Source organism: Daucus carota, chromosome 6, assembly GCF_001625215.2.
Source record: "Daucus carota subsp. sativus chromosome 6, DH1 v3.0, whole genome shotgun sequence".
Lineage (NCBI taxonomy): Eukaryota > Viridiplantae > Streptophyta > Magnoliopsida > Apiales > Apiaceae > Daucus > Daucus carota.
Genome location: NC_030386.2, coordinates 40,418,098 through 40,432,036, shown reverse-complemented (window position 1 = coordinate 40,432,036; position 13,939 = coordinate 40,418,098). Strand labels below are relative to the sequence as shown.

Here is a 13,939-nt window from a genome sequence, read left to right as displayed (position 1 = left end):
AATATAAAAAACACATATTTTGCCTAAACCGCCAAATTTATTTTTTCTCTTGCCCAACTCCGCTCAATCCCATTTCTTACTGTCTATTCTGAGACTTCCCGCCTAATCCCGATCTGTTACCACTTACCAGTTACCACCTAGGCGGGTAGCCAATTTTACAAACACTGCTTATTAGTAACAAATATTCAAGAAAAACCGAGCAGGATTGGGTAAAAGATTGCTGTTTCCAGCAATCGGAGCTAAGCAGGACATCAGCACAGAAAAACCATAGATTGGTCCAATAAGAATGCATTGCCACCATAATAAACTGATAGAAGGCGACTACATCTAGTAAATCTTAAAACTCGAAGGCTAGTAATCCGATAGCTTAAGCAAATGTCAAAGCTAAACAGTCATATCATAACAACTTTCTCTAAAACCTTATAGAAGATGGGATGGCATGCATTATTGTCTATAAACTCAGAATCTGTAAATTGAAGACAAGAAGACACTGTTACAGGACTGGCAGCCATTATCTTCAGTGCTCTTTGTATGTCGGGATGTCAAGATCTTTGAATACTGGGCTGTCAACTCCAACTCCCATTGCGTTCAAACCGTTGTCAACATACACAACAGCTCCAGTTATGGCCGAAGCCAGCGGTGATGCCAGAAAAGCAGCCGCATTCCCCACTTCCTCTGTTGCATTTAAGAGTTTAAGCAATTAAGGGTTGGCATATATGTAAGCATACGAGGTTTTAGGATTAGAAATATATGCACGTAAACATAAAGGCTGCAATATGTTCTACATTAATTCAATGCAAATTCAGCATTATAGACTAGAAAATGACCAGGTAAGAACAACATTCTAAACTGTAAGCAACTTGATTATTCACCTGCGGATAGTTCTTTTTGCAAGGGCGCATTCTCTGTGGAGTAATCGATCATCATATCGATGAAACCAATTGCTTTAGCAGCACGGCTTCTCAATGGGCCTGAAACATAATTTTTAACCATCAAATCAACAATGCCAGAACGTAAACGAGGTGTGCTCAACATAAATGCCTTGTAGGGAGAAAATTATTTTAGTTGATTTGCTTTTTAAATATAAAATTGTTTGGTACAACTAGGGAATCACTTGCAGGAACTTTATATAGAAAAAATTTACCAATGTGTTAGGTTCAATAATTCATTGTATGCATAAGCACTGATCCACTATCTGTTGTAGGCATACCTAGTCTATCATAAATCATGTAGGAGTCTAGAAGAAAATAAATTCAGGGGAAACTAAGTGTTCCTTTTAAAAAGATGTACAGAGGACATCATTTTCAGCAACTCTTATTATGTGTTCTGCAAAATATATTAGGTCAGGTCCTCAAGTTGTACCTGCGGAGATTGTGTTGACTCTGATTTTATGCTTCCTTCCAGCTTCGAAGGCCAGAACCTTAGGACATTTTAGATTGAACAAATCCATCATGAATGTCATAGAGTATATTTTCCCACTGTAGGGCAAAAGAGAAATATAGTACAAAATAACTCACTCTTGTGTCACTCTCCAGAGCAGACTTTGCCGAACTCATGCCTCCGCCATACCTATATGCAGAAAAAAGGTATAATTAAGAAATGTCACACTCGGACGTTGTATATTGATCATGATATGTACTTGAAAAAATCAGCAAAGACATTTACCCAGGTATGATCCTTTCAGAGGCAATGTAGGTTAGGGAAATCGAAGCACCACCTATAATTCATAAGACAGTTTCTATTTTAGCCAAAAAAAGTTTAGAGGTGAAGTTAAAACAATTTCTTACGTTTTATTTATAACTGAGATGATAAAGCCAGAAAACAATTAGCAAAAAGAAAAAAAAATCAAAGAAGATGCTTGGATAAGAAAAGTACTGCACCTGGATTCATTATTGGGACAAAATGTTTGAGTAAAGAAACAAAGGAATAGCTAGAAGCCGAGATGGCAGCAAGATATCCATATCTCGATGTCTCGAGGAGTGGTTTGGTGACCTACATGGCATGCATTTAGTACTCTTGGCATGTTGATGGTCACAAGTCAGCATACAAATATACATACCTCTGGTCCATTAGCAAGTGAGTGAACCAGTATGTCTATGGTACCAAAATCTTCCTTGACAGATTCAGCAACTTCCTGCATGATATGTAATACAACAATTACCACGCACGCTAACTTTGCAGGAACACATTTGCAAAATTGAAAGGGCTTGACACATTTTATGAAGTGGCTAAGCTTTAAGGATATACTGAAGCTCCTTATTCTTCCCAAGCTAATTACAGCACATAGGACAAAGTTTTATAATCCATGAAAACAGAGTAAAATGAATTCTGTGACAAGTTTGATATGAGACAATTCCCCACAAATCCAAGTAACCCCAAACCTCGAGTTGAGACAAAAGATAGCCAAAAGTCGTCAAAGTAGAAATAAAAAATTAGGGATGACTTGCAAGCCTCCAAACGCATACTTTAACTTCTGAAGTACAGGGTCAAGCATCTATGAGATTAAATACAAGAATCGGAGCACAAAAGCTGAATGCTGAAACTTGGCAAACATTTATGATCTATGTTTACATATACAGCTCAAGATCTTATGCAGAGTGGGGGATAGAGGGAATAAAATTAACTCTTGTTTAGTCATATGCTTCAGTCAGTGCAGTCCTCTCAATTGAGCTAAGGGTATTTGCATTTAAATTAACAATTAGGTAGTATAAAGATCGATTACAAGCATCGGCATAACAACTATGTTGGCATAATATTTCTACTTTGAATTTGTGACATTTTATTAGTGAATCAATTACACAACTACACAGAAAATAATTGTATACAACATTTTCATTCCAAAAGAATCAACTCTGAAAAATAATTACTAAGATCATAAGTCAATACCTTGACTGTCCACTTTGACGACCCTGCATAACGTTTGTTTGCCTTCACCTGAAATATAGCACTTATAAGAATTATACTTGCAACAAATTAAGCACTGGCTAGGTAAATTATATTGAAAAAAATTTACTGACATCTTCCGGAACATCCTCAGGGCTGTCAAAAACTGCATCTAATGGGTACACTTTAGTGATCTCCATGAGTGAACCATCAGGCAACCTAAAGCAGCAGTAATACCCATTAAGGCATTTACACATTTTCAGAATTTCTAGATTTATGAGGACATATGAAGGCAATATTATCCTTACACCCGCGATTCATCGAACTTCCCGCGCCTTAGACTTGACTCAAATATGTTTAGTGCCTGATTGAGTATAATATATACTAATTAGTACTTGACATGTTGAAGACAACTTAAATTTTTAAAAGCACACATTTAGGATTTAGATACGTACAGGAACCCATGTACCAATAAGAATTTCAGCACCTGCAGCAGCAAGGGATTTCGCAATTGCCCATCCATATCCATTATCATCCGCTATACCGGCTATAAAAGCCCTTTTTCCTGACAGAAAGCAGCACTTTATGTAAGCAATGACAACAACTAAGGCAATGTTTTTCCGTAGAATACAAACATACTTAAAATTATGATAAACCGAAGCTCAAGTCCTCAACTTTAATACATCAACATATATCAGTCAAAGTATGTCTTGAGAAAATGGCCAAATGGAAGGGTTAGCTTATACATAAATGACCACAAACCATTGCAGCATACATGCTTTATGGCTCTGAAGGAAATCCAAAAAATGTGAACAGATAAATTGCGAATCCAAGATGTTCATATGAATTTAAAATAAAAATTCAAGTTAGATGTGTAACCTCTCAAATCAACTGGCAATCCTGGGAGGGGCTTCAAATCACTTGCTTCAGACATTGCTTTGGTGACCAACCTCTCAGATTTTACTGGAGTATGAGTTAGGTTGTAAGACAAGGATCTTGCTGATGATATATAACAGGAGCTCTTAAGACTAGTCCATGATGCTCCTTTAACTTCTGTACTGAAATTCCCAATGCTTGGCTGAGAAACTTTACCAGAGGCAGTAAAGCAAAGTTGACCTTTTGCCAATTGCATGGTAGGAGCTGTGATTGAGGCCATTTCCACAGAAGATGAGTAGATGAAAAGATCTGCAAGGGAAATAAAAAAATCACTATTACAATTACAAAATTATAAGGTACAAGTTTGCAATATTAAAGGTCCAGAAATTGAAAAGTTCTTGTCAGGGAGGAGGAAGAGAAGAAGAGAACCATGGTGCATAACAGATTAACAGCATTTGTAACTACAAGTACAGTAATTAGTCGAGTTTATAGTGTATTAGTAGTATAAAATGACAGTGACATCAAAGTTTGACATTATAATGATGACGACACAGGCAAAAAATTATACCCTCCTGGCTGAGCAAAGGAAATTAAAACTTTAGTACTAAACAATTAGCTTGAAAATGAAAATTTTTATAGGTAAAAGCATTTTGTAAAATCGAAAAATGCCCTGCATTTCACGAGAAGTAGGTAATTCGAATAGATAAAAACCTTTCACTGCAGGGCAATCAAGTAAACGGAGTAACAAAACAAAACCATCAATCTCAAGAAAATAAACCCGAAAACAGTAGCTACATATGTGACAGAGAAGATTAAAACTTTCACACACCATCTACCTCCAAATGAAAGAATTACAGCAAATAAAGCATCAATTCAATCAAATGTGCATCAAGATCAATCCACACTCATTAACACAAAATCAAGTAAATCAACAACGGAAAACCCCAAAACAACACAAACCCACATCAATTACATCAAATCGTAACCACATTATGCAAAAAATCATGAACAACTGAGCTAAAATTAAGTAGGAAGATGTGATTTTACCAGAATGATGCCTAAGAAAGACCAGAACTTTCCTCGACTTTATCGCAAGCGAAGGAGCAGATTATAGAGAGTAAGAATGTGAGTTTGTATGCATATATAGATATATGTAATTATATGTGATGTTTCGATGAAATCGAGGCTGGGTTTTGCTGGGTGTTGTTCACCTGTTGGGCAAGGCTTTGGAAATGACGAAATTGGTTGAGGGGTTTTGGTTGTTTCTTGAATTTACCATTTTGTCCCTCCACTTCAGTTTGTGGGCCAGGAAAGAAAAAATTATTGGATTGCCCATTATACTATTATGGCCCAAGATGGGCCCAAATCGTTCTCTAAAGAATTCTGATGTTTTCATTTTTTGTTATACTGCTTTAAATTACCATAGATCCGGTGACCTGGACTATTCAGCTCTGCAGAGCCTGGAAACATTGTCAAAAATTTTTTTGTCTAAGATCTTCGATTTTATACAAAATAGATGATCAAGTGTTTTTGACTACGGCTATCAATGAGTATAGTACAATAAATTTTAAGTTGAATCTTTAGAGGTAATTATGTACATAATCGAAATCCAGTCGTAACTATAAATGAGAAAAAATTGTTTTTAGACTTTCCAAATCATTATACATAAATTTCAAGAACAGGGGAAGACTTGTTCTTAGGCCCTTGGAACTAAAATTCGAAATTATTAATACATGAATTTCAAGAACATATAGAGATTAGGATTCCAAAAGCATACTTCAGGTTTGGGACGAATTCCAGTCGTGAACTCACGAGTCACAGGCCGTCTAGTCTGGTTGTAGTGTGCAAGAAAGAAAATGGAAGAAAACTATTCACTTTGATTGTATTTCAACACAAATTACACAATTGGGAAAGGAAGAGGAAAAAGGAAAGTATAGAATGCCACATTGGTCTGTCAGATAGCTCCTCCATCCGTTTCTTGCTTGTGTTGCGCAGCCTCCTTGACCGCGTTTTTGTTTGCTGCGTTATATTCCTGGGCTTCTTGCTTGTGCTCTTCAGCCTCCCTTTTCTTCTCATGTTTCATCTCTGTTGCCAGACTCTTCTCCCCAGGACTATTAGCCCTTGCCTTTTCAGCCTGTCAAATTACTAACTTTGTTAAACCATATCTAATAAACACCAAACATTTTCACTATAGCACAAGTGCATGTTGAATCGTTTAAAAACTACGTAAATCGCAAGCACCTTTTCTTGAACGGTGGCTTTGGCCTTCTCCTTTCCAGATACCGCGCTGGCAGCAACATTGGCCGCCGTTTCCTTGGCAGAAGCCGCTACATTCTTTGCACTCTGCATCGTCAGATAAGTACAAGCTCTCTATGATCGGCTACCTGTAAAGATCAAACCACTTACAACGCCGGATAATAAGAACCAAACCGGAAATGTCCTTGCAAGAAATAGTGTTGATCAGAATTATAAAGCATGGGAACGTACGTCTGAAATTCTTCGTATTCCCAGCTCGCAAAACAAGGTTAGCCTCTGCTATCTGTTCTACAGATTTGGCATATGCATGAAATATAAACCACTATTTTCAAAATGAGAATAACAAACGCATTTTTTATGAAAACTAACAATTACACAAATATTATTTCATAAAATATTCACCTCACACATAGAAAAACATGTATACTAGTTCACACAACACAAGTTATTAGGCTACACTAAAAATAGTGAAAATAGTACTGCATTTCATTCCATCATTTCTAATCTGCAGACATATATGTGCCCGGCCTGGTATTATTTTCGGGCTGAGCCATCTCCGTCAGAGTCGGATTGATAGGATGAACCTGTGAAGGCATTGCAGTATTGGTGAGATTGGAAACTATAGCCGGGCTGGGTTGAACCACTTGTGCAGGAAACTCGGTTTGGTTTGGAATGTGATCAACTGATCCGGGGTGGTAAGATGCAGGCAGCTCACTACGGTTCGGATTGACAGGACTTAGCGATCCCTCAACAACGTGGCTAGTAGCCGCGACAGGGCCCCCAAGATCAGCATTACTAGACAGTATGGCTGCCGGCTTGGTGTGTGAACTAATAGTGTCGAACCCACTACCATCGGTGAAGTTTGGACTGACAGCTCCAGGGGGAGCAGAAGCTGCCGCAGCATTCTGAGCATATGCTTTATGTTTCCGGTGCTCAGCTAAATCCAATTTCTCATCCTTACGAAGAGTAGCCATGTCTTTTTCCACTTCATCCTTTGATGACATTCTCTCTACCTGTAATATCTCATTCAATCAAAAAATATATAGTATAATAGTTACCAAAACATGTTTCATTTTTAGAAAGAAAAGTAAGTTCGAATGGCAAATCAAACAAAGAGCCTGCTCGGTGAATGGTAAGTTGTCCGCGGACTATATTTTGCTCCCACAAGTTGAGTAGAAACACAATTTTCACAGAGAGTCCCAGGCCCCAATAGTTGCGGGCTGGGACTTGCAATAGTACCGACTTCATACTAGGTAGCTCCAAAAAATTAAGCACGAGGATTTTGTGATTAAAACATTTAATTGAGCAGAGTCAATTGAGTGACAGAGGTGCCCGCTCTTCCTCCCGAATAGAAAGCCTTGACAAAGAGAAGTGTAAAATTTAAAATTGTTGTCATCGAAAAGTTCCAAGAAAATATACTCGCCCGTATTAATATAGAGTTCAAGTGGTGAAACATCAAATCATAATGAAGATCAATGAGATTAAAGAGCTAAGTTGTGTCAAATTTGCAACACATATATTTGGTGTGTTGGGGGCGGGGAACTTATAAGTTGAAAATGACATAGAATTTTCACTTATCAGTTTATAACTTATAACTTAAAAGGTAAATGAAAACGAGTCTAAAATTGACTTGCAGGGTTCAAGTGGTACCGACATGAAATCATAATCAAGATTCATGAGATTAAATAGAAGAGTATCGAGAACGCTGCGGATATGATGATACAGCATAAATTCAAAGTAGGTGATAACTAATTACATCCTGTTGAAATTGCAACGGATATATCTGGAGTTTTCGGGGATACACAAGGATCTTATAAGTTGAAAGTTACATGCAATTTCCAATCTTCAATTTGTAACTTACCTCTATAAGCAAGGTTATTAAAATTGAAAATTTGTTCTGACACGTGCTTGAAATCCCAGCACTCAACTTAAACTACTTCTTTTTTTCTTTCAAAAAAAATGAAACATTGTTATTTGTTAGTAATCGATTGAGTAGGGAGTTAAAATGAACTTTATAAACTTTGATCTAAGCTGCTGCATATGAGAGGTGCTTGCTTATAAGGGGTCGTTTGGTTCAGCTGATTCTGGTATCAGGTATGGGTTTTGTTCATTTCAAACCCATACCTTGTGTTTGGTTGTCTATTTTTATAATCTGATACCCATACCTCAAACCCACCTGGAATCAGATTTGATACCTTAGGGGGGGAGGTGGGTATGAGGTATCAAATGAAAATTTTATTAATTCATTTTTATTTATAAATTTAAATACAATCTCAAAACACATAAATTAAATATGATATTTTTTTAATCTGAAATAAGTTATACTTATTTTTATTTACTATTAATTAGTAATATTAGTTATTACTAATTATTTATTTTCATTCCAGTACATAAATTATTTATTTTCATTCCAGTATTAAACCAAACACAAGATATCAAGAATGATTCCTCAACCCCATACCAGCTTAACCCGATTCCTGATTCCAAACCCATACCGTCTCGTGAACCAAACGACCCCTAAGAAAAATCAAACGATATCATTATTTATTACACGGAAAATAAACTAGGAAGAAGCGAGAGATGAAAAAGAGAGAGAGACGTAGGGACCTTCTCTTCAACAACGGCCTTCGTTTTGTCGAGGCCCGATTTGGCAGACGCCGCCACGTTTGCTGCCGCTTCCATCACTGACGCCACCGCACCCTTTCCACCTCCCTCCATCTTTATACTCCACTTTATATATATATGTGTATTTTTTTTTCAAAGTGTATGAAATTTTTGTAATCTGCAAATGTATTTGTAAGCTTCAAGCACAACTTGATTATCTGCTATGCATGGAGCCCAGGGGATGCATGTTATGCCACGTGGGATGTTCCAGACTACGTGGCACGCTCTCGTACCCGAACATCTGTGCTTCGGACACGTTGCTATTAAGCCAGCACACATGTCATGCCAAAACTTCTCTGTGACTCCCTTTCATTTTTGCTACTTGAAATCTTGTTATATAACATTTTTTAAATTTGTTTTATAAACAAAATTTTCATATTTCAGTTTTTATTAAAAAATATTAAATATTACTCTCTTCGTCCCTCCATTTCTTATCGAATGGGTTGGGCACGGAGGTTGAAAAAGATGTAGTATAAAATAGCGGAAAAGAGGAAGAAAGGTGGGTAAAGTGGTGGGATGCATTTATTTTTAATGTATAAAAACAACATAGTGGTGTGAAAGTTGTGCGAAAAGGAAAGAAAAGTGGAGAAGTGGCGGGACCCATTGACTATTTTTGGTAAGTTTTGAAATATAAATAATTAGATGGGACAAAAAAAAATGTAAAAAAATTAAAGGAACCGAGACAATATGTTTTATAGAAATTTTATAAAAAAAATTAAAGGGGGCGTTTGGTTGATAGTTAATGAGCCCGGTTAACGGGAATCGGAACCTAATACCCATACATTGTGTTTGTATTAGTAAAATTTTTGCTTGGAATGGGAACCTCATTCCCTCTTGAAGGGTAAATCAATACCTCCACACCCCTTGGGTTACCATTTCCCATACCCTCCATTCTCATACCCCTCATTCCCATTCTCATTCCCCATTCCCACCAATCATCCAAACACCCCCAAAATGTGTGCAAAACATAAACAATCGGTTAGTTAAACTTGAATAGCAAATAATTGACGAAAGGCTAATTTTTGTTAATTAATAATTTTTCTGTATACCCGGAGCTTGTTTAAAATGACCGTGTCCAAAATCTAAAATGATGGTGACTTTTATTTATATATTTTTAAAATTAATTTTTAATCAGGTAGTATCAATTTGTCTATAAAAATTGTAATTATAAATACATTTTTTATATTTTAAAATAATTTTATAATATTAATATTTTATAGATTCTCAATTTATTGAAAAAAAATTGATTATCATTTTTTAGTTTTTAAGTATTAAATAATTGATTGCATTTCAACTTAATTAAAATTTGATATATTTATTGTAGATAACGAATCGAGAAATCTTACGTGAAAGTAATACTGATAATCAAAATTAACAGACTGCCGTGTAATTCAGCCATGAGCCATGTGAGCTGAATGCCCTACTTACCAAACGGCCGAAACTAACGATAAGAGTATTTCTGAAATGCATATACAAGAGATTTTATTATTATTATTTAACTTATAACTAATAAATATATGATATGTGTTATTTTATATATTTTTCAATTTAACATCTTTAATGTTATATGTATATTTATATTTTATATATTATATTATATTCAACAGATTTAGTAATAACAGATTCAAATATAATTGCGGCTGGCCCGCTATCGGGGCTTCTTGCGTTGGAATTCTCAAACAACTTATTTTTTTGTTTTTATTTTTCTCATAATACTCTTTCTATAAAGATTTTTATTTTTCGAGATTGTATTATTTGTTTGATAAAGAAAATTTTTATTTTTCGAAATTGTATTATTTGTTTGATAAAATTTGTACGAATGAGTTTTGTTTATTCTCTCAGAAATCCTTGTAAAAACATGGTATGTTTTTATATGTTATGGTGTGATTTAATTTCCACGATCCTAAATTTGTTGTATTTTCAAGTATTTGATTTAGTGATGAAAGTTTACATGAGATTATAATTATAATTGTCAACATAGGGTGAGGTTCAAATTAGAACCCGTTTTAAATTAGAACTCAGAACTCATATAGAATCATTAGATTATCGTTAAATCGATGGTTATGATCAAATGCTGCATTTAATATTAGTTATTTAATATCTTTTTTTACATGATTATAGGTAATTAATGAATGCATTGAATGCTAAAATTATATGTATTAAAATTTAATTATTACCTTCTAATCAAATTGCTTTGTTATATTAGTTGATAACATACTTCCTATATTCTACAACAGTGTCGGTATAATTATTTAATCATATTACTGTATAATATTTACGTGCTATAACAGTATTTATATTTTTCTACAAAAATATTGCATTATAAAATAATTTTTTACTATATTAATATGTGTTCCGCAGCAGTATGACGTAATAATTTGTATTTTTCTATAAAAATATTGCATTATAAAATTATTTTCTATCATATTAATATATGTTACGTAGTAATTTGCATTTTACTACAAATGTATTGCATTATAAAATCATTTTTTATTATATTAATATATGTTCCGCAGCAGTATATGCATAATTTGTATTTTCCTATAATTTGTAAAATCATTTTTAATTTTTAATTACATTAATATATGTTCCGCAGCAGTATGACGTATTTTCCTACAAAAATATTGTATTATAAAATCATTTTTAATTATATTAATATATGTTCCGCGGCAGTATGACGTAGTAATTTGTATTGAAGATCTTTAACAAATATTCTGCAGCAGCACAAGCCTATAAGCTATATGATTGAATTATATAATTTTGAAAATTTACATTAATCATGAAATTAAATATTATCATTTAATGAAGGTTCTAAGGTTCTAAAATTAAGAGGTTCTATGTGGAACCTGACCCTGTCAACATATATGCATATATATATATATCAACTTAAACAAATTACGTCATTGTGTCTGCATTAATAATATGATTTATTTTATGTTTATTCAACTCTAAGCATCTTTTAGATACAGTATAGTTTTTTTTTTCCTTTGAAAATGAGATACAGTATAGTTTTTATTGTTGAGCTATTTTTTTTTTCCTGAAAAAAAAAAAAGCATAGTCACATGCAAGAAACACCATTTAATCCGGCTCATTCATTGCTTTCATCAATAGATCTCTTTTCAATCCTTAACCATCAAAAATCGATTAAATAGCTCATGTATGGCCCATTACCATTAATTGGTGTATATGATAATACGAACATCTTCGCATCCTCTAGGCCCTCTACCCATATTAGGTCCATCCTGCAATCTCGCTATCAGCTGTATATGAGATGCTGTAAATTATTACAACCTCTTGAGTCTTGACTGTGATGTGTTGATAATTCAGTAATTAAAAATTATCGGTTGAGCTACCAATATAGGGATTAATCCCAATGAATATCAGATTTATTTTAATATTTAGTTATTATTATATTAATTATTTAATAACTAATATATTTACTATATTCATAAACTCTATAATTATTCATATTTAAATTAACATAATATTTTAATTTTAATAATTTATCATATATACTTCGATTGAGAAATATATATAAGAATTAATTGGACTTCAAAAATCGAATCGGTGGCCAACCTTGTAAGAGATTAATCGGTTAAATTGGGGATTTTTGCGGTATAACAAATTGAAATTTTTCCTTCAAACATTTGGCAAATTTTAGAATAGTTGTTTTGAATCACGAATGAAGCCCGCGGAACTCAGAGTCAAAATGATGATGTTATCAAATTTCTGAGATCAGCCGCATTCAAGATTTTTTTTATTAACTTTTTTAAATAAACAAAATTAATATCAAAATTAATTTTTTTTATTGTTGTTATAGTTTCGTCAGGTTTAAAGTCTCTGGGTGGTTTTAAGTTGTTCTAATTTTAATTTTAGTATAAAAAAGAAATTTTAGTTAAAAATTTGAAAATATGTACTCATATTAGAAGTCGGTGAATAATTTATTTTATATATGCATATTAAAATTATGTATTCGCTCAAATAAATTAATTTTTCAAATTCATTATTATTATAAATTTTATAAATCATAAATTATTTATAGAATATAATTAGCCAAATAAATAATTTAAACTAAACATTATCTATATTAAAGCATTACATTAATCATCATAACTCATAAATGATCGTCTTACTTTTTATTCATAACATGCAGCATGCCACCAAGTTGAACTATTTTTGGGAAAGTGGTGGGCCTTAACTTACTTTTTGTCTGTCATCTGAATTTATTTCCCATGAGCATCGGTTGTGTTTTATGCACCCTGGGCATCTGATTAAAATACGGATGGCAAATGTTATATTCAGAATAAATTTTTAATATTCATAATAAACAAGTATGAAAAGATAAAATTGATCCCGTGCATACATAATGCAGGTTCGATTTTATGTAAGACAAATATTCAGAATAAATTTTTAATATTCATAATAAACAAGTATGAAAAGATAAAATTGATCTCGTGCATACATAATGCAGGTTCGAGCTTATGTAAGATAATCAAGACGAAGGTTCAGGACACTGCTATTCTAGGACATCAAAAAATCAATGCATATATAATATATAATGATAAATATAGTATTTTATATATTTACATATATTTAAACTAATTATATTGTTAATGTTAAAATTATATATTTTGATTATTTCATTATGTATTCATTTTGAATATATACAAATGTTTCCGGGACATCATTTTCAAAAATTCGACTAGTACATGTCCAGGACAGGACTTGATATGGGCTTGATGATGTGCATCTTTATTTATTTAAGACTCAACTGCATAATCTTCTTTACTTAATCGAAAAACTGGGCGTGGATTATATGTAAAACTAACTAATGATAAATTAATGTCACTTTTTTTTTTAAGAAAAAGCGATAATTCAATAAATAATGGCCATACGGCATCTACAGGAATGATTGAGTTGAACAAATATAGAAAAAATTAACATGCTTGTCTTCATACCTAAGATGAGACAAATAAGCGATGTTGAAATTGACGATGGTACATGTGTAGATCCTTGCTCTGTGTTCACCATCTTTTCCAAAAACTCCGTTTGAGCTATCGACCACAAATGCAATTCCCGAAAGGCTTTATCGATGAATCCAAACCACTCTCACAAAAGGAGAGAAAAATCACACACTCTCACCAGGGAGAGAAATCAAGCTATAATCAAAACAAACTAAAACAATTAGATCTGCACCACGACACTCAGGAGATAATCGATCCACTCATAAATCCAAAAAAGCTTCTGGAAGCGAATAAGA

General features: G+C 33.5%; 3 protein-coding genes across 3 annotated transcripts; all 3 read right to left on the bottom strand.

Annotated features, from left to right (window-relative positions):
• Positions 1-251: 251 nt before the first annotated feature.
• LOC108224380 (enoyl-[acyl-carrier-protein] reductase [NADH], chloroplastic-like) lies at positions 252-5,011 on the bottom strand. The gene is made up of 13 exons (XM_017398969.1): positions 4,807-5,011; positions 3,763-4,068; positions 3,339-3,448; positions 3,192-3,247; positions 3,018-3,102; positions 2,887-2,934; positions 2,060-2,134; positions 1,881-1,992; positions 1,666-1,717; positions 1,518-1,569; positions 1,363-1,420; positions 873-971; positions 252-675 (listed from the first exon to the last, which is right to left on the bottom strand). The coding sequence occupies exons 2-13, from the start codon at positions 4,037-4,039 to the stop codon at positions 518-520; spliced, it is 1,182 nt and encodes a 393-aa protein (XP_017254458.1). The 5' UTR covers positions 4,040-4,068; positions 4,807-5,011; the 3' UTR covers positions 252-517.
• A 446-nt stretch (positions 5,012-5,457) lies between these two features.
• On the bottom strand, positions 5,458-6,208 carry LOC108227087 (11 kDa late embryogenesis abundant protein-like). Its single transcript, XM_017402082.2, has 2 exons — positions 6,001-6,208; positions 5,458-5,893 (listed from the first exon to the last, which is right to left on the bottom strand). The coding sequence occupies exons 1-2, from the start codon at positions 6,106-6,108 to the stop codon at positions 5,714-5,716; spliced, it is 288 nt and encodes a 95-aa protein (XP_017257571.1). The 5' UTR covers positions 6,109-6,208; the 3' UTR covers positions 5,458-5,713.
• A 173-nt stretch (positions 6,209-6,381) lies between these two features.
• LOC108226908 (18 kDa seed maturation protein-like) lies at positions 6,382-8,789 on the bottom strand. Its single transcript, XM_017401903.2, has 2 exons — positions 8,623-8,789; positions 6,382-7,028 (listed from the first exon to the last, which is right to left on the bottom strand). Exons 1-2 carry the CDS (start codon positions 8,731-8,733, stop codon positions 6,516-6,518), a joined length of 624 nt encoding a protein of 207 aa, XP_017257392.1. The 5' UTR covers positions 8,734-8,789; the 3' UTR covers positions 6,382-6,515.
• Positions 8,790-13,939: the final 5,150 nt, after the last annotated feature.